Source organism: Melampsora larici-populina (genome assembly GCF_000204055.1).
Source record: "Melampsora larici-populina 98AG31 unplaced genomic scaffold MELLAscaffold_11, whole genome shotgun sequence".
NCBI lineage: Eukaryota > Fungi > Basidiomycota > Pucciniomycetes > Pucciniales > Melampsoraceae > Melampsora > Melampsora laricis-populina.
This window is the reverse complement of record NW_006768775.1, coordinates 1,061,880-1,080,663: the sequence shown is the minus strand read 5'-3', so window position 1 is coordinate 1,080,663 and position 18,784 is coordinate 1,061,880. Positions and strand designations below refer to the sequence as shown.

At 43.2% G+C, this 18,784-nt stretch overlaps 5 protein-coding genes across 5 annotated transcripts in view; 1 reads left to right on the top strand and 4 right to left on the bottom strand.

The window, feature by feature from the left end:
- Window positions 1-327: 327 nt before the first annotated feature.
- On the bottom strand, window positions 328-2,529 carry MELLADRAFT_104912 (uncharacterized protein; the record flags this gene model as incomplete). Its single annotated transcript, XM_007408033.1, has 3 exons — window positions 328-474; window positions 567-602; window positions 1,531-2,529. 3 exons carry the CDS (start codon window positions 2,527-2,529, stop codon window positions 328-330), a joined length of 1,182 nt encoding a protein of 393 aa, XP_007408095.1.
- A 963-nt stretch (window positions 2,530-3,492) lies between these two features.
- MELLADRAFT_104911 (uncharacterized protein) lies at window positions 3,493-5,517 on the top strand (the record flags this gene model as incomplete). The annotated part of the gene is made up of 5 exons (XM_007408171.1): window positions 3,493-3,638; window positions 3,746-3,848; window positions 3,905-4,695; window positions 4,737-5,337; window positions 5,413-5,517. 5 exons carry the CDS (start codon window positions 3,493-3,495, stop codon window positions 5,515-5,517), a joined length of 1,746 nt encoding a protein of 581 aa, XP_007408233.1.
- A 533-nt stretch (window positions 5,518-6,050) lies between these two features.
- On the bottom strand, window positions 6,051-7,025 carry MELLADRAFT_104910 (uncharacterized protein; the record flags this gene model as incomplete). The annotated part of the gene is made up of 4 exons (XM_007408032.1): window positions 6,051-6,179; window positions 6,323-6,469; window positions 6,526-6,638; window positions 6,689-7,025. 4 exons carry the CDS (start codon window positions 7,023-7,025, stop codon window positions 6,051-6,053), a joined length of 726 nt encoding a protein of 241 aa, XP_007408094.1.
- Window positions 7,026-7,304: 279 nt separating this feature from the next.
- On the bottom strand, window positions 7,305-9,106 carry MELLADRAFT_104909 (uncharacterized protein; the record flags this gene model as incomplete). The annotated part of the gene is made up of 5 exons (XM_007408031.1): window positions 7,305-7,486; window positions 7,632-7,636; window positions 7,727-7,776; window positions 7,919-8,399; window positions 8,811-9,106. The coding sequence occupies 5 exons, from the start codon at window positions 9,104-9,106 to the stop codon at window positions 7,305-7,307; spliced, it is 1,014 nt and encodes a 337-aa protein (XP_007408093.1).
- Window positions 9,107-17,936: 8,830 nt separating this feature from the next.
- MELLADRAFT_104908 (uncharacterized protein) overlaps window positions 17,937-18,784 on the bottom strand; it is a gene marked incomplete at both ends in the record, with an annotated part of 4,797 nt that continues 3,949 nt past the window's right edge. The window contains one exon of the mRNA XM_007408030.1: window positions 17,937-18,195. Within this exon, the coding sequence (XP_007408092.1) occupies window positions 17,937-18,195 (259 nt within the window). The remainder of the gene's footprint in view (window positions 18,196-18,784) is intronic.

Genomic DNA, 18,784 nt, shown 5'->3' with positions numbered 1-18,784 from the left:
GTACTTTAAAGTCGTACAGGTTATGCTTGTGACCAAGACATTCATGCTCTCACAATGCATTTCGCTGCGTGAACATCCGTCTTGCCAAAATTCCCTTGTGCAACGCCTTTCGTCATTATACATAAATTTTACGAAGAAAACAATTCATGTGGGCACAATCTTTTTAAGCCAGCTCCTTGCATAAGATCCCAGCGCAAATGAGAAGCACCTCAATTATCAAAATGCATCAAGAGTAAGCGTCACTTTTAATCAAACATTGAACTAATTACATCAACATATTCATCGGCTGGATTTCTTATTCAATTTTAAGAACCATCTTCTCGGCAGTCATTCTTGGTTAAGGTCACGGTACCAACGCGCACATAAAGCATGATCGGTTTCTCGTATACCACGCACACCAGTCAAATCCCAGATACCGTGATCCCAATCGGCCTTCGCAATTGTTCGACTTAAACGTTTTCTGTCAATCAAAGCCTGCCATGATGATGTTCATAAGTCAGCGAACACAACATCCCTTTTCCCTAACTCTCAGATCACATTCACCTTCAAGCCAGTTTACTTTGTACTTGGTTGGCTTCCACGCTATTGTCGTTTGTTAAGGCCTGTCACGTATTCCGTTCCAAGTCAGCAAAAGTAAAGTTTCCTCTCTTTCAATTTCGAAATCATTTACCTCCAACTCAACATAATCTAATTGCTGTATGAAATGGCAACGGATTTGATGATAACCAAAAATCCTTTTTAGCTCCTTGTTTTCCTCTAAGTCCTGTTCCTTCCCCGTGATAAAAACGATGTTGTCGAACCCAACAGGTCTCTTGAGTTCCACTGCAGACATTATTCGGGTTCCCCAAGTGGGCAGGGAAAAATGATTGGGAGTATGATTTGTCATAAAATGGTCTATCACTCCACACCTGAGCCATAACACCCACACTACATATGTGTAGCAGGCTCAGTGAATATGTGGTTATCATGTACATACAGTTCTGCTCAGTTATCTGCTCATCAGGACAAGTTATTCATATGTAATACATGCTGTAACTTCTTTCAGATTGAAAAAAGCTTCCAAAAGATTGACTACATACACTGACTCAATGTTTTGGTGTGATCTCATCAACTCAACTGCATGTAACACACTTTCTGTTACTAAGACATAGCTTCAACAATATTGCCTGAGCAGCTACAGAATTATATGTAGTGAATTTTTGGGAAAAAAAATTCAAAGTCGAAAAAGTTACATGTGGTATAACATGTGATTTATTTATTCTGATGGGCAAAAAACTGAGCAGACCTGTATGTACATGATAGACAACTATTGACTTAGCTTGCTGCACATATGTAGTGTGGGTGAAATGGCCCAGGTGTGCAGTATTAGATTCTTTTATGAAAAACTGTACTATTAATCATTTTCCTCTGCCAAATTGGGGAAGTTGAATGATGTTTACAGTGTTCTTTGCCTTTAAGTGCCTTCAGGCCTTTGCGCCAATATTTTTTAGAACTCCAATAGTCAGTGACGTAAATTCGCATATTCTTTACAAATCCTAATTGTAGCCAAGCTAAACTGGGACTTTCTATTGTCGAGTTGATACTCCGTATAATTTTTAATTTTGGGAAATGCCAATCGCTTATCTCCGCCGGAACAAGATTCGGAATTGACTCTATGAATAAGACCTCAAGTGAATTTTGCAGAGCCAAAATAACTTTTGCAGCTCGGTCGCAGTCGGGATGGGTAAGGTACTCTAAGCAACTGATGTTCCGACCACGAGTTTCGCAAAGCTCCGTAATCGCTCCCAGGTCGTTTGTATCGCATGCGGCTGACAAGTGCTTCAAGCGAGGTAACGCTTCTTCACTTAAGTCCAGAGTTCCGATAGATCCAATGTCAAGCAATAACAATTCAAGCCCAGCCGTAACATTGAGTAAAGCCCGGATCGATTTCAAGTGATTCTGCCTTACCCCGTAGGGATTTGCCTCGATGATCAACACTCTTAGACCTTTAACCTCTTTTATCAACTCAATGATATTGGGCGTAAATCCCGCACCCGCTTTGAACGAAAACTTTAAGCCTGCTAAGGTTTGACCACAAAATTTGATAATTTCTTCAATGTCCTCTAGTGTAATCGATTTATAATTGAAGTTATCCTTTTCGAAATCAATCCGGTAAGATGCAAGCAAACCTATGTTGACTCGATCCGACCCGAATTCACAATCCAAATCTGGGCAAGTAATCTGATCGAAGCTAAGGCGGCTCAATCGAGCCATGGTCGAGATTGTCGCCGAGTTATTCCAAGTCTCAACGAAAGAGTTCATTTTCAATGCCGAGCTAAAGTGTAAGTTTTGATAAGCGTATGGCAAGACCCGTAACGCCCAAGACTTTCCAAGCAATCGTAAGTTTAACAGTTCCAATAATAGATGGTCTGGCACAGGAGCCTGTTCGGCACTATTCCTAGAATTCTTCCAGGTCTCTTCAAAGTCTTTAACGAAGTAAAATAAAATAAAATAAACAACTTCTAAAGGAAGGCAATGAATATGGGCCATGTCCGATCTTGGGTCTTCATCAACTGTTCTTTGATTTTAATTCTTTGATCCTAATGTACCTTGGCAGATATATATATATATTTATATGATATTCAAACGTCTATATTGGAGTGTATATGTTATCCTGTTCTGATTAACCTTTTTATATGAGATGTGAATCTTGTGTTTACATATTCATGCTACTGTGGTGTGGTTATTTGCTCGAGGACGCGAGCCTGCTCATTTCATCTGACGATTGCCGCGTATTCCACGCAATCGTTTCAATCCTACCAACGCTTCAAGCACTATGTTATAAGAAGAGCAATTAGGAATTGCATATCCAGGATAACAACTTATTATCTTAACGAAAGCTTCGTTCTTCCACTGATCGCCTTGAGAAGAGTCATTGAAATCTGTTCCCATATCGCCTGAAACTATGTGGCGATCAATCGCGCTGAGCGTGGATCATCTGCCTTTATTCAAGGTTCGCCGCGTACTCAACCAAGCTTTTCAACCTGCAATACGCCTCCAGTTTTCATGTGCCAACATGATCGCTAACGAGATCTGCTCCAAGCAAGTCGAATCACTTAAACTTTAACGAGTTACTCATGGGCTTTAAGCACCGTGTGCAACCGTTGCACAAAGCCTGTTGCTCAGTATTCAGCCAATCTTGCGGCCAATCAGCGTTCACCGCTCACAATTCCTACTCATCGCTTAAATATAACATCATTGAATTTTAAAAATGATAGAGGTAATTGACAGTGTATCCAATACTTTCGTTGCAACACTTGATACGACATATTAGAGCGTAAAGCAATAGCATTCTCTTTTAGATTTGTGGCTCACTCCAAGATTCACGGGCCCTTACCCAAAAACCTTCGTATGCCTATATCATCATGACATTAAAACAAATCTTAGCTGCTCGTGATAAAAAGCAGAGTATCATTGTATCCCCAAAAGTAAGCTTGTAGGTGTCACAGCAGCATGAGCCAAATGGTTTCCGAGAAGTTCGTATCGACGAGTAAACTTAATGCGTATAAGCAGCAATCTGCAAAGTGTGGTATCGTCCCAGGCATTTATCCAAAGCCTCAACTATGCGTCCCCACACTTGCCGTCTTTTCGACCGAGTCGTAAAAATGAAACAAATTCAAATTTACCGGCGTTGTTGAGAAAGGCATCGTCGATTGTGGCATCACGCAGCCCAAACAAGGCATATGAGCATCTTTGTCTGCTCTAGTCTGCTTGAGTCCCGTACTCCAATGCCAATTCCTACCCCAGTGGCATTTGGTGTAGAGATGATACCCGGAACAATAAATGGTTTTTATCGTAACGTGCGCCGGGTTAGCCTCAATTCCAAGCGTGATTTGACAACAATTTCCTATACGTCACACCTAAGTATCACGCCGGAAATCCTCTGCATGAGCAAGATGATCCAACCCCAATCCAAACGGGCGGACAAAGTCCCCATCCTGGCCAAGCGCGTCAACAACGCAGATATACCCCAGGAATGACATTGCTTTCATTGAGAATGAAACGTGCCCGATATTGTTTACCAATCATTAACCCAAACAAAACAATACGCTCAGTTCAAATCGTTGAATCGATACACAACGAAATCATGGCACAAATGTCTCACTTACCAGTCGAAATAGTAGAGCATATTATGACTTATCTCTTTGACATGGCCAAATATTCACCGCTTGATGCCTCTAATAGCGCAGATACTCTGTTTTTAAATCAAAATTCTGTTACATGCTTACTACGATTACGATTATTAGGAAAGGTCTGGGCAAGGCTTATTCCAAAATTCGTGTTCAACGCCTTGGAACTGAGGTCTTCCCGAACACATAGATGCATAAGTTTTGTATTGGGAAGTAGTGTGAAACTATCGAGCACGATCCATTTGAAACGCCTCTTTTTAAATGGGATCACGTATCTACCTGAAAGCTGGTCTGGTTCCTACTTCGGCAAAATCACAGACAACAATTTGACGAAACCCGACTTCGAGCATCAGGACTCTACCAATAACTTGATTCGAATGAAAGATGCAGCCAATATCATCAGTTTGTGCGGAAGCACCTTAACCGATCTCAAAATTTGTTTCACGGACGCCGTTGGATTCTCGAACAATCTTGTAGAAGCGATTAAGCGCGTAACATCATTGAAAGTTTTAATCGTTGAAAGCCTGTCGTCTCATAACAACATGAATGATTTGGATTCTTTCATAGCCGTGTTGAACGCCACTTATGCGCTGGAATCTTATTTGCAACTTTAACATCTTTGTCTCTGGACCCGGGAGCTTTACCTAATTTAATCCATCTGTGCGTAGATTGCCATGTTTCAAATCACAGGGCGATAGTTCATTTCTGTCAACGTCGCAAAAGTTCAATCAAATTGCTTGAGTATCAACCAAAAGATTATGCAAACGACGAGACGCCTATGCTTTTAGCGCTCCAGGATACACTCGAAGCTATCTCTGTTATTATGATGCCGGACGACATCCCACTTGAGCTCCGGAACAGTTCATTCCCAAACTTGAGGATCTTGAAGAACATGTTCATCAACCCACGCCATGATTACCCACAATGGTTGGGATGGGCCATTTTCCGAGAAGTAGAAATATATATTACATGTTATTCTGAGACGGCACACTATTGGCGCGACAAGTTTGAGCAGTATGATGGGCTAGAATTCCCAAAAAAATTGAGCCAATTTATCTTCTTGACTGAAGACAACCATTCTGTGAACGATGAGGCCTTGGCAGGATTTCTGAACCGTCGACGTATCAAGTGCCGTTTCGAAACCCAACTTAGCTATTCTCAAATTCTGGTCAGTCCTTGACCCTGACTTTATTATCAATACTTATCTTTATTCACCTTTGGGTTTATATTCTTCCTGAAACAGAAATCAATTAAAGAACCCAGTGATAATTTGCTCACTGTAGATTTCGGAGTTTTGGCAATGAATTCAAGCCGGCAACAAGCAATGAAGGTAGATGCAAAGTTCTGAGAGACCAAGTAGACTTGGTGGTTTTTCTCAATCACATTAGCGTATCATTTGTCGTAGTGAAAAAAAAAATAGACTTTTAAGACTTGACTTGTGATTCAAAGCTCCGCCGAGCGCCAAACCCAACGCTAGTGAAACTACCAAAGTTTACAAAAACAAATCTGCGACGTGTTTAATGCTTCGTGGTCCATTATTTATTGACGTACATGTTTCGAATTGTTCAGAATTTAACATTTTTTGCTCATGCAACTCTTTGCTGATTTGTGCATGAGCACAACAACCTTTTTTGATAACCCAAACGGTGATAAACGCATTACTGTGCACTTATTTTGGTTGAGGCTTGACTATTCCTATTCTTTCGTATTTTTAATCATTATGCACAATTTTATTACATTAAGTCAACAATTCAATACATTCATTCCAGGTTGTTCTAATACAACAGCGAGATCAAGCTCAAATCTTGCTAAGTTCCACATCCCCCAAATCAACTGCTGCCCTTGATAAACAAGGCGCGTCATTTGCTTGAAGACATATTGTTATTCATGATCCTGTACACTATCAACTCCCGAATGAAACATGTCCGCAGCTAGCCACGGTGCAATAATCGCAGAGATTGTCCTCGGACTGACTCCTTGCAATTCAAGTGAATTCAAGCTAAACATAATCTAATATCACCATAATCACGTCGCTTTGCATGACTGAAGCTTTCTATTCCAGATTAACGTCGGGCTTGCCTTCGTATTCAAGCCAAAAATAAGTTGAAGCTTAGACCACTATACTCCGATTTTATTTGAATACCTAAACTTACCTGATACCTTTCTTCGACTGCAGCTGTGCATGAGCCCGGAGTCATCGTTCTCAAGCCCCCTTTTCGACGCGTCTTGCTTTTGTCCAGACGCCACGCTCGACGATTGACCCGCGAGGCTGCGATCGGCTGATTGTTTAGTCTTGCTTCCTAAATGTGCGTGCGCAAAGTGGTCAACCGCTGAGCCACAAATTCACATTGCAAACGCAATACATACTAAAAGACTCGTCGGCGTCGAGCCTAGCTATGTCTTGTTCGGTGAAGACCCAAGGTGTCAACACGTCGAAGTCGGAGCTGATGTATTCTACAGGAATATGTTCTTTAAATCAATATACAAGATTCGCTGTCATGCATTGAAACCAAACTAACCTGGAGTTCCTTCCATCGCGATCACTTCGTTCCGTGCCTTGGCCAACCTCTCTGGCGTCATCTCAAGCATGCTCATGCTATAATCTTTGCCTGTAATTACTCGTCGCCAAGTCCAAAAAGGTGGAGCCTTTTTGACCTTGCTGGTGCACCCGTCACCGCGGTCTCGAAGATGCCCAAAGTTGCCGCAATCGAAGCACTGGTCGTATCCAGCATGGATCAGCGGGTGTGCCATAGGCCCAATTTTTAACGGGCGAAGTTTATATTGATCACGGGGAGACAGGCGGTCAAACCACGCAGAGTCGTCCTTTTCTTCGACTTGCTTCGATTGGAAGGGCATGTTGTTAATCGTAAGATTCGACCAAGTCACTGAGGGCTGAGCTTTCGCTCTCAAGGCCTCTCCAGGCAAATCTGAAATGAACAAAGTTCACATATAGAACTGCCTCTAAGATATCTTATATCTTAACCTGGTTCAGTCAGAAACCCTTTACCTCTTTTAATCATTCAAACTTTGATTGCCCAAATATGAGCGCAATGCACACGCATTTACCATTTAGTCTCAGCCATTATAACATTGATATACATTCTTACTTATCGCCATCCTCTCACAAACAACATTTTATACGTGGGTGGTACCTCTAAGGTTGTGACGGGCATGAGGCGGTAAACTAAAACAGGAATTATCTCGAAGTCTGTTTTCAGGGCAGAGCAAGTCAAAATCTACGGTATCACAAATGCTTGCTATGCTTGGCTCGTTGTTACTCCACAGAAATGTTAACTTTTTAATCCGAGCTGCTCGTCCTACGCGTTCAATCCACAAAAAAACTCATCATTAAATCGGCGATTTTCAACAATCTATATCCGAAAATCTACATACGTTTGATTTTGTATCAGCCGATCTTTATCTGCAATCTCGTTCCAAATTTCTCCATTTCAATCTACCGACTGTACCTGATCGCGAAACATCGCCCAAGTCAGTTACCCAATGACAAATCCAGTAAATTGCAGGCTCTGCGTGTTGCCACATTTTTATAGGCGGACCCATATCTCACATCCTTGTCACCATAATCCCCATCCCCATTCGCCAAGTCCTGTTTTTCAAGAGCAATCAAAGGAGCCATTAGTGGTTTAACAATTAATGCAAGAGGATGGAGTTGTACGCGCTATGACTTCTTTGTAGGATAGGTGACAAGTAAAGATACACTTGATCCCATGGGTTTTGAAAGCATCAACCATTTCAGTGTCTGCCAATTTTTGACCTTTAGAATTTACGAGCACGATCCGCTTGAATTTTGATGGTAATGTGATCGGGCGTTGTTGAAGTAATTCTAAAAGCCGTTTCCAATAAGTATTCGCATGCCAATAGCTGATGATAAGCACCTCCATGTTTTTGAAAATCGGTTTCTGTAACCAGGCGTATCCTGATGGCGAGGAAATACACGTTATGCAACGTACTACTCGAAGGTTATTAAAATTCAAGTTAATAACACCTCTAGGAATTCGACCTGGGATAGGATCAATGAAAATGGCTTCGAGTGATTCCTTTAGGGCCATTATGATCCGACTGCATTGATCACGAGCTCCTGGGCTTATGAGCTCGAGGAACCTAATTTTCCTTCCCTCTGCGGCGCATAACTCAGTGAAAGCCAAAATGTTATCCGGGTTAGTCACTAAGCAAAGATGTGTTAGATTGGGCAGGGCTCCAACGTCTAAGCTTAAGGACCCCAGCGAGCTGCACTGGATTGATAGTGACTCCAATCCGAAGGTTGAGTTAAGCATAGCTTGGACAGAGGTAGAGTCGTTGAGGTTATGACCGGATTTGCTGCCGACAATTCCTAGTACCTTGAGACCTTTAACACTGCTAATGGCGTCTAACATATCTTGGGAGAAACCGACTGAATGTACGAACTTGAGTTTGAATTCTATCAAATTCTGATTACACAACTTAATGATTTTTGCCGCCGAATCCATTGCGATTGGCGAAGGATTGAGCAAGAGCCTCGCCGAGTGAGTGTGGCTATTTTCGTGGCTGCAGGACGTGTTTGCGCAATGACCAGTGGGATAGTCCGATGAAAATAAAAGCCCGCCGAAACAAATGCGCCGTAAAGCGTGAAAAGTACTGAACTGGGACGTGTTGCTCGAAGATCCTAATAAAATCCCAGACTTTCTCGCCGTGTTCAGATATAAAGCCTTATACACAAAAGGTACAATAGCTGCGCTCCAGGATTTTGATAACAAGCGTAAGGCGAGCAAGTCCCGCGAAGTCTCTGGATGCAAATATGATTTGCTCGCACTATTCAAAGGGTTGGGCTCCAAAACTCCTGTGCTGCCGATGTAATGTTCGATGATCAACTCGATGACTTCTACCGGTAGTTGCCCGATGCTTGTAATCGCTTGAGTTGATAAGTTATTTGGAAACATACTGATTCGTACTACTGTAAAACAATACAAAAGCCAAAATGCTGGGTAAGCTATGATGCGGCTGTTGAAGACGCACTTCTGATCGACGAGCTCAACTTACCTATTTTATTTGCCCCGTGGCGAGTTTAGTTGCCCAGCATCTTTTGACATTGGGATAGGCACCGATGACGACTCCGATCCCGATTTCAACCAATGCTTTGTTTATCTATCGCAGGCAGCATGCGTATGGCACTCGATCTCTCCGAGGGAAGATCTCAATAGGAAACATACATGCACAACTGAGGAGAAGGGCTGTGCATGTTCATCTCTCTTCATGCTTTCGTCGCTAAATTCTGTCACCTAGACCACGGTGTCTCTGCGACCGACCGACACGCGGTTCCCGAGTTAGTTTCGTATCCTTTATGGGTAGATTAGAACATGAATCGCACATGATCAAATGGGCCATTATCAAATTGAGTCTGTGACAAATTACATTTAACTCAGGCCACGTTGTTTATCTATGTGCCGGCACGATTGGCGTCCCAACTGCAAATGTCCAAGGATCGCTAGGACGGTGGCGTTGACATGAAAATGGTACAAAAGTGCTTCCTCGTTTGGTTATGAGCAAGGTTTTAAACCAATGGCAAAGGAATATGTGCCTGCCACCCATTTCCGTCCTATAAACTGGATGCATCTGATCTTTGTGAGTTGCATATTGATCATATTACGAAATCATAAAAACAATAATCAAACAAAAAGTTTCACGCGGTTACATGGTTCATCTTTTGGAAAGGCATTTACTACGAAATAATTACAACAACATTGAAATTTAGCCAAAGGCTTGAACCCGCATACAAATTTTTTACTTTGACATATGAGTACTCAACTTGGTTCAATGACCATGCTAATAACACTGGGTCGCGCGACTCATTCTAAAATTAATGCATTATGACACGAACTCGAGCCAAAACATTGCCCAAGCCGAGTTTTGCGTGTGAGGCATTCATGATTCAATCCATGAGAACGGGGTGATACACAATGTTTGGAGTTACCAAATCTTCTGACATTGAGGTTATGCACACATGAACATTGGACGCATTGGTACACCTAGATAGGGCAACATACAACTGACCATGTGCAAAGACCGGTTCAGGTAGTAAGACTGTCACCTTGTCTAAGCTCTGACCTTGGCTTTTGTTGATTGTCATGCAAAAAGCTGGCGCAATGGGAAACTGATATCAATTGAAAGGGATCGGGCAATCGTCGTCCCCCCTATGTGAAAGTAATATTTTTGGTAAACTGATTGCATTTCCTTTCCTCTCCCCTGTTAGGATTCTGCACTGTAGTGCATGTTCTTGCCAATCCGTAATTAAAAGGCGTGTGCCATTGCATAGTCCATCACCTAAATTTAAATTACGTAGTACCATAACTGTTGCGCCAACTTTTAACTTGAGGATGTGAGATGGGAACCCGGGGAAGTTGAAAGAATTCAATATGTCGGCCGAGACTCCTTCGTAGAAGCTATCATCCATCGTGTCGGTCGATACTGAGGTCCGCAGCCTTCCCGGCAGTAAATCCATAACGTGCTTGTTCACAGCTCGCACTGTAGCATTGAGCGGGGTTATTAAGCAGTGAGATGCGTACAAATTGGTCAATGTATTCCAGTCGCTAGCGTTGACCAGTTCAATGACTCCATTATATTCTTCCTCAACTATCTCGGGTTCGAATATTGTTGGAGGCCGCGATATAGAAACGTTGCAGTACATGATTGACGCCGGACATACATAATCCTCTTGCAAAGCACCTGAACCTAAGTCGAGTAACCATTTCGAAAAGTTCACATTCATCGGATTCTGACGATATTCCAATCCCCCAAGACGTATATTGACTGTTAGCTTGAACTTTTGTATGTCTGCCCACAGGTAAGAAGCCTTGAGCGTGGCATTAGCTTGACTAAATAAATTGCCCCTTTGCACTATAGGTAATGTCTGACAAAAATCACCTGCAACGCGTTCCACAATATTAGTATGATTTTAAATAGACCATGTTTTGCATAAACTCATGCAGTTCTTAATTACCTGCGAATAAGATAACCTTTCCGCCGAAGGGCAGGTCTATCCCTGTTAAGTCACGCAGAGTCCTGTCAACGCTCTCGACTGCGTGTCGATGTTGCATTGCAACCTCATCCCACACCACAAAGCAAACAGCTCGGAGCATACGCCCTATCTTGGTATTAGGCGATATGGGACACACAGAGTCTTTGAAGATGGGGATTGGGATTTTGAAGGCGCTGTGTGCAGTGCGGCCATTTAGTAAAAGAAGCGATGCGATCCCGGCAGCTGAAACGGCCTCGAAGGGTAATTCGTTACCATTGCAAAAGTGAAGTATGGTATTGAGCACGAAAGTCTTTCCCGTACCACCAGGCCCGTCAAGGAAAACCATACGCGCCTCGTTGCCCTGGATAGCTTCAATCACGCATTCTACCACGCGTTGTTGTTCATTTGTAAGTTGACGCGACATGTTCTCGTATTTGGTCCTGATCTTGCTTGGTTGAACAGCAAACGTCGTGTTGATGCCTTCCCCGTCTGGTAAATTAAGCTCCAGCATTAGATGTCTATCTACAGGCATGAGTCCCACAGATTCTAGATCACTCTCCATGCCGAAATGTGTTTTTTCCAGCAAGTGTAGGGCATAATTTTGAATATGCTCGAGGCTGGGCCGAGCTCGAGGGTTCAATCTTGAGATCTTGTGTTCGCAGTCATCTGAAAGAGCCTCGATATGCTCCGACCAAAGGTGCATTGGATCTGATGGCGCACTATGGCACAGGATAATAGCCAACATCTGCCTCAGTTGGTGTCCTGTCTTCCAAACCGCCGCCTCGATAATTGATTCGTGATAATGCCTGTTGTTCAGAAGCAGGCCATGCTGGTCCGCCGCCTCACGAAAGGTATTGTACACGATCCCGTTAACAGTTCTGAGCGATTTAAACGAGGTTGGTCCCGCGACGTGCTGTAACAAAAGGCGTAGATAATAAATGTCACCGCGTCTGACACCGGCATAGTAAATTCGACCTATCAATTCGAGTTTGTTTTTCCTTGCTTGTAATCTTTTCGTTTCTTTAACCCATCTAAAATGCTTAGGCACGTCTTGATATTTTATTGATCTTATTGTTTCCTGTGATCTTGGAAGCCTGCAATTTTCGCGACACAGCCTGAAATATTCAGTTAAAGTTGTTCTTTGGGCGCGGCCCGTGTCTAATGCCCTACGAAGCCCAGCTTCATCAAGATAATAAACCGTTTGGGCATCCTCCAGATGTAGATTAAGCCTTTGAATTGCCGGGTATTGGCCCGGGATCTCATATTGCAGAAGCCTCCACACAGCTGGCAAGCAATGAATCAGCTACAGTACGAGACAAAAAGATTTGAGAACTTACCCTCTGGCGCGCTGAGAAAACGCGCGTTGAGAAAAGCTAAAACCTCATCTTTATTGCTTTGTTCTTCCACTCTTGCCATGGTACGATCATGACCCTTCAAGATATATTTGAACAAATATTTTACAGCTCGGATGCTTGCTGCTACTTCGACATTCATATGGCACTGATATTTTAGCAACAAGAAACGATTATAAGGTACCACACTGCCGTTGTCAAAGCGGTGCCCTGCATTTATACAATATCTTCCATCGTTGGGGCGTTTGTAAGTTGGATATTGATTATCTGGCAGAGTAGTGCTTTCGCAAAAGGGTTTGGGGTAGCCAATTTGGCACTCCCTCCCATTCCAGCATTTGTAATTTTGACAAGGCCCATGCATCATATGGTGTCCCACAAGGCAAAACAAGTCTGGCTCCATCTCAGGGTCTGGAAGCTGCGCTGAGATTAAACAATCAACCATGTCTGGGGTTGTTGGCCGAGACGCCGGGTCCAAAAACAAGATTAAGTGGGCATGAGGTAGACCCCTCTTTTGAAATTCGATTGAGTAAACGTAAGCTTTGAATTTTCCGAGTCGTCCCCATTTTGTAACGTCACTGAGTAAAGCGTGGAATCGTAAATGGAATGCTCGGGCGACGAGATCAGGGTGATCCTCTGGAATTTGATGGTCTTCCAAAGCCTCGGTGATTTCATTCCACTGTGGATTAGCTGTCATTGTGATAAACAAGCTAGGATGACTGTATTCTGCGACCAGACTCATGGCGTCCTGGTAAAGCGCTTGCATATTTCGGGGCCCACCTACGAAGGTTGAGGGTAAAACAATCCTTCGGCCTACGACTTCATCCTCTACCTCGTTGCCAAGCGCTTCGACCAAACCATTGTATAGTTCAGCCCTAAGCTCCTTTTGATGGAAGCGAATAAAGTTTAATTGAGCATGTTCAACGCAGACGTACATGTCCACGGCGAACTCCTGAAATAGAAAGCCTGATGCTAGGATCACGGAATATGCTGGGCGTTTGAATAAAAGGTATGCGAACCACTTGAGGCAAGTCACTGATCCTTCTGGGTCTATCATAACACAGGTCGGAATTTGTATATCTGAGTATGCAAAACGGAATCACCCACTTTCTTCTGTTGGGTTTGTGTATGAGTCGTGCCATAATTGAGACCCATAGAGGAATAACAATGGATATCGGAGTGCAAAGTAAGCCGTATGCAACTCTGAAATCGGTTCGATTAATCCGGATTGTCTTCGCAGAATGATGTCACGTCCATGCCGCCCAATTTCGCCATTCCCGTCAATTATCGCAGCAACTTCGTTGGCTGTCGGACGGTTGTATCTCCTGTGATCAGTCCCGGGCACAGTCACTGTGTTGATTCGAAGTGTCTGCACAGGCCCGATGGAGTCGCAAATGGCTGCAGCTGATCTGAATGTTTGAGCGTAGGGATTGTGTTCATACATGAACTCTTGAAACTGAAGCATTATGTCGCTTTGAAGCCTAGGCACCCGCGCACGTTCGATACGCAACGAAGCTTCGCGTTCACCCCCACCTCCGTAAATGTAAATTTGTGCAAAACCCGGGTGATTCTCAGGCATCGGCATCAAAGAACCTATTAGATGGAACATTTGACCATTAATTCGAAAGATAGAGTGGCCCCGTTGGCCCAGCACTGAGCCATCAACTTGCGCTCCAAGAGAGGTGAAAGAGAAAGCGTTGTTGTATTTTTGGATGTCTTCGCAAAAGTCTCGGCACCCTACAAAATTTCGGTCGGTCCACATTTACTAAAGCAAAGGCTTTAAATGCAAGACTTACTCTGGTCATCGCCTTTTAGCGGTTCCTTGTAAAAATCCGGGATCTGCTCCCCAATATCGTCAGGAAAATACTTCAAAGGCAGATCAACTTGTCCATGGTTGCAACAATTACGAAATGTAGCAGTTAATGCATTCGAATCTTTAACCCTACGTTCAGCCCTCCATCTAAACGCACCACACTCGCTGCATTGGTCATTCATAGGCCCAAGACAAAACGGTATCTCGCCGCGAAAATGGTGGAGTAAGTTAGCCTCCGAACCGAATTCTACGGCCCGAATCGCAAGGCCATGGTTTTGTCGCCGCATAGCACCTCGAGGCATATCGATTCTACTGTGTTAAAAAGGATTACCACCTAAGAAGCAGAGTGAAAATCAACCTTGGTATAGTGATCGGATCAAGGTAGCTTGCTCAAACCTGGTTTCAAGCTCTTAGTTGAGCCCTGTCCGAGCAGGCGAGTAGTAATTGAGAATGAATATGAGATATTTGTTATTTGACAACCTGATGCTTGTGGACTTGAGCATGGATGGGTGTAATAATCCTACTCGGCCTTATTATTCATGGTGTCGTACCCTCGTCTGCCAAGATTTGCCCAAGCTCGCATGTGCATCGAAAGGATGTCCCGAATATGTATCTCCTTGCGTACATAGTTTGAGCAGGACTCGTACCGACTGTTTCTAGGATGTCGTATTGTCCTTAAGAAGTTTGAGTTAAATTGTCTCGACAATTTCAAATTAATTCCTTTTCTGATAGTTAGCAAGCAAAATCTACTGCTTAACCTTGGGTTTTGGGTTCATCGCATCACAATCCAAATTATTGTGCAGCTCGAGCAGCTAAGCGTGCCCTATTCACGCATATATTTATGCGAAACATATTGTACGATTAGTTTGGCGAAAATGCCGAAGATGAATGTATTTGAGCATGCAAAACTCTTGTTCTGCTGATGTCTCAAAGTTGAAGCCGTACCGAATGCTATCGGGGGCAGGCTCACACTTCGCCGATTTTTGGGAATCGCATCATCCGATATGCTTGAGCATTATGTATAATTTTTAAGCATTTGTATCAAGCCAGTCGCAAAGGTACATGACACGTTTCCGAGCGGCAGCAACGAGCCGAGCATTGTTTTTTCTGAATCTATTACGCTTATACTCGCGACATCATCATTTCTGACGGAAACGTGACGAGATGATGCGTTTGCATAAGTTCGCGGTTTGTGATTGCCAGGTGATTGACAGAGCTTATGATTGAGCACGAAAATTTACCCGCCGGGTCGATGAACTTTCACGTTTTCTATTTGAAGAAGTCCAAATTTGAACGAGATTGGTAGGTGGAGTGAGTTTCGAATGGGCAAGCCTCTAGCCTTGCTTTGAGTTTGCAACCCTGACCTCATGAAGATTGTGACTTGTTGCCGACAAGCGTTTGGACGAACCCCTAACTATTGCTGGGCAATCGCTTGACGCCGTAACCAGATTATCATTTGTCGGGTTTCGAAGATTGTTCGCGGTCTACATGTGCAAACGAAGAAAGATTTATTTGACTAAGTGTATATAAACCAAGCTCTTAACCGGCATTTTATCACCTTCCCCCCAAAAGCCATTCCTCCCAAAACCCATTCAGTCGGCCCTTCAAATTATACGTACCATGCCTTCTCAATCTAAATACCTTGTAACTTTAAGCAAAGTCTACGATTATTCTATCCACAGTACCTTGGTTAAACACCATGCAAGATCAATCTATTTTTCTCAAAAGGAGCTTGTTGCGAAACTTTCCAAAATCCAGGCAGAGCACAGCGGACCACCGCTCCAATATACAATACACTTTTCCAAACGAGCCATGCCATACCTACGTATCGAGCTTATCATTAGCCAAGGCACATTACAATTTATAAAAACTGCTCTACCCACTATGGCCGTGTGGGTCCGCGTAGTTCAGTTTGATGCCTGGACCTTCAGGTAAATCAATCCTTTGGTTTTGTCTAATCCCGAGGTTGAAATTGACAAAGTCTTTGACACTTGGGCCCTATGATTGTTCTAAATGAAATCTTGTCAGACTCCCGATCAAATCAGTTTGTGAGCCAGACCTTACGCGGTTTCAAGTCCTCGATAAACCCCTAACATCAGATGTACAGTCCCGGGTCTCCAAAGCTCATCCCAAAGCTACCGAGGTCGCGATTCTCCCGCGCTTCGTATCCTTTTCCGTTGAATATCAGAAACGCGGCATGCCTCATGTTCATTTCCTTATGTGTTCGCAGTGCCGTAGTGAGAGCAACGGTACTCGGGCTCGCAACTACAAATTCTAAAGTTTTGCATTCATGTTGTTTTTCAAATTCAAGAATAGTGGCAAAATTTATTCATAATTCGTTTTGAGGCGTTCGCCTTTGAGAAAACTGTGGTAAACCATTTGAATTTTGGATCCACAATTTGTGTTAGATGATTAGTTTCTTGATATATTAAGCACTATCGTGTATCTGAGATGTCATCTTTTTAGGTCACATCACCGGGACAACCCTTATCCCGTAACCATCCCAACTCTGCATTTACCATAACCATTCTGACACAAGATGGCCTCATTGTCACAGTATGACTCTGTGCGCGATTCTAAAGTGTTTAGTAGATCGACATGCGTTTTGGCCACATAAGTACTATTACATACGCACCTTTGTTTTGATCGGTGCAGTTGCTGCCACACACAATCTCTTAAGCATCCCATCTCATAATCGAATGAGCACAGCGCCTTGCGTGCAACATTGCACTTGACAATTGAGGCTCAATGATCCTAAGGTTGAAATACACCGGTGTTTTTGTTGGTCACATATTTTCACCAAACTTAGCTCTTCCTACTGCGTGCCGCGCAACACTTCTTGAGAGAGACGCGGCCCAAGCTTGTGTCCTTGCCCTCCGAACCACAAATCTCAACTCAAATTTTGCTTTGAGCTCCGAGTAATACCTCAAAAATAACTTAGGCCGTTGAAAAGAAGCTTATTGCTACGCAATACCGCGCAGCATTGTCATAGCCACCATTGCATAGTTTCTGATTTTGTGCCACAGTTCATAGGTCAAATCGCAGTAAGATCCACGTTATGTATAAATTTTCACCGCGCAAGCCTAATAAATGGCGGGCACTAAACTTCATTCTTGAGATCGGGTGAGCTGAGCAAGTTTGTATCTTAACAGCCAGAGCACAGTTTCGGATCTTGATACCGCAAAACATCATATCACTATCTCAGATCTATACAAATAATCACAGGCCCGTTATCAAAGCTTAAATGTAGGCATAGTTTTGTCTTACAGTTTGAACTGAGCATAAGGAATAAATATTCAATTTCGCATAAAAAGGTACAAAAATCATAATCCTCGCCCTTGATCAATGGTACAGATTGAAAAAGTGATGACAATTGAGCCGCCGTTTGTTTGGTATTTGAGAACCAAGAAATAGGGTTAAAACGATGTCAAAAGCATGTTGGCTTTGAAGCTTGGTGATGAATCTAAAAATAATCGCCCATGGGTTTGATAATAGAAAGGAAAGAGTGATCGTGTTAGTGATTCCCTCCACATGCCCTCACCTTGCTCCCGGATGAATCCAACATACACCAAGGTTATTGCATCGAGCAATATTTATTCTTGAGTAGTCAAGTCGAGGGTGGAACTGCTCGAAGTCCTTCGCGGAGGGCGTGCTTGAGCCCTCGGCTTGGTTGCAGCTGTGTTAGGCCTCTTTTTGCTTCCCGTGCTTGTTGCAGGTGGGCCAACGTAGTCACTGCCGCTGGGCGATGGCGGAGCTTGTGGAAAATCGGCAGGTGGCGCTCCTGTAACGGCCGTAGGCACAGCTGGAGCAACTGGGCTCTTGAATGGTGCGTTTACCGGCTTTGGTACGAACCTAAATTATGAGCAAAGAGGCCGAGGTCAGTTAATTATCCTGGTATGTTTTAAAACACATGCTTATACTTCTTTGGCTTTGGACGGCCTATGCCATCAACGTCTCCTTCAACTTTAATTCTCTTCTCGGCAAATTCACTAGGGTCCCGGTGTCCGGAGGTGGTTGAAGCTCTGTCACTACACAAAATATAATATTTTCTGGGCAGAAAATTAAATTATTGATACACAAAAATATTGAGAGGCCAGGAGAAGGGCAAAAAATAAATAAAAATATGCATCTTGTTTCCTGCGGTGAGAGCTTCACTCTCCATATTTTTCCATATTTTTACAGTCCGTATTGATAAGTGTACTAACAATAAACCTTCATAATCATCCAATTACAACCTGTAACAAGCACTGAAATTTGGCTCATTAGTGTTTAGAGAAACTTTTGATTTCTGAAAACACCTATAACTTTGTCAAATCTGCCTCAAAACACTCGATTTTAAGTGCATTAGAAAGCTGAACTCTTCCTCTCAAACTTTCATAAGGTCAAAAACTATGTAGCTAGTATGACAATCATTCTATGGATCTGTATGTACAACTGTACC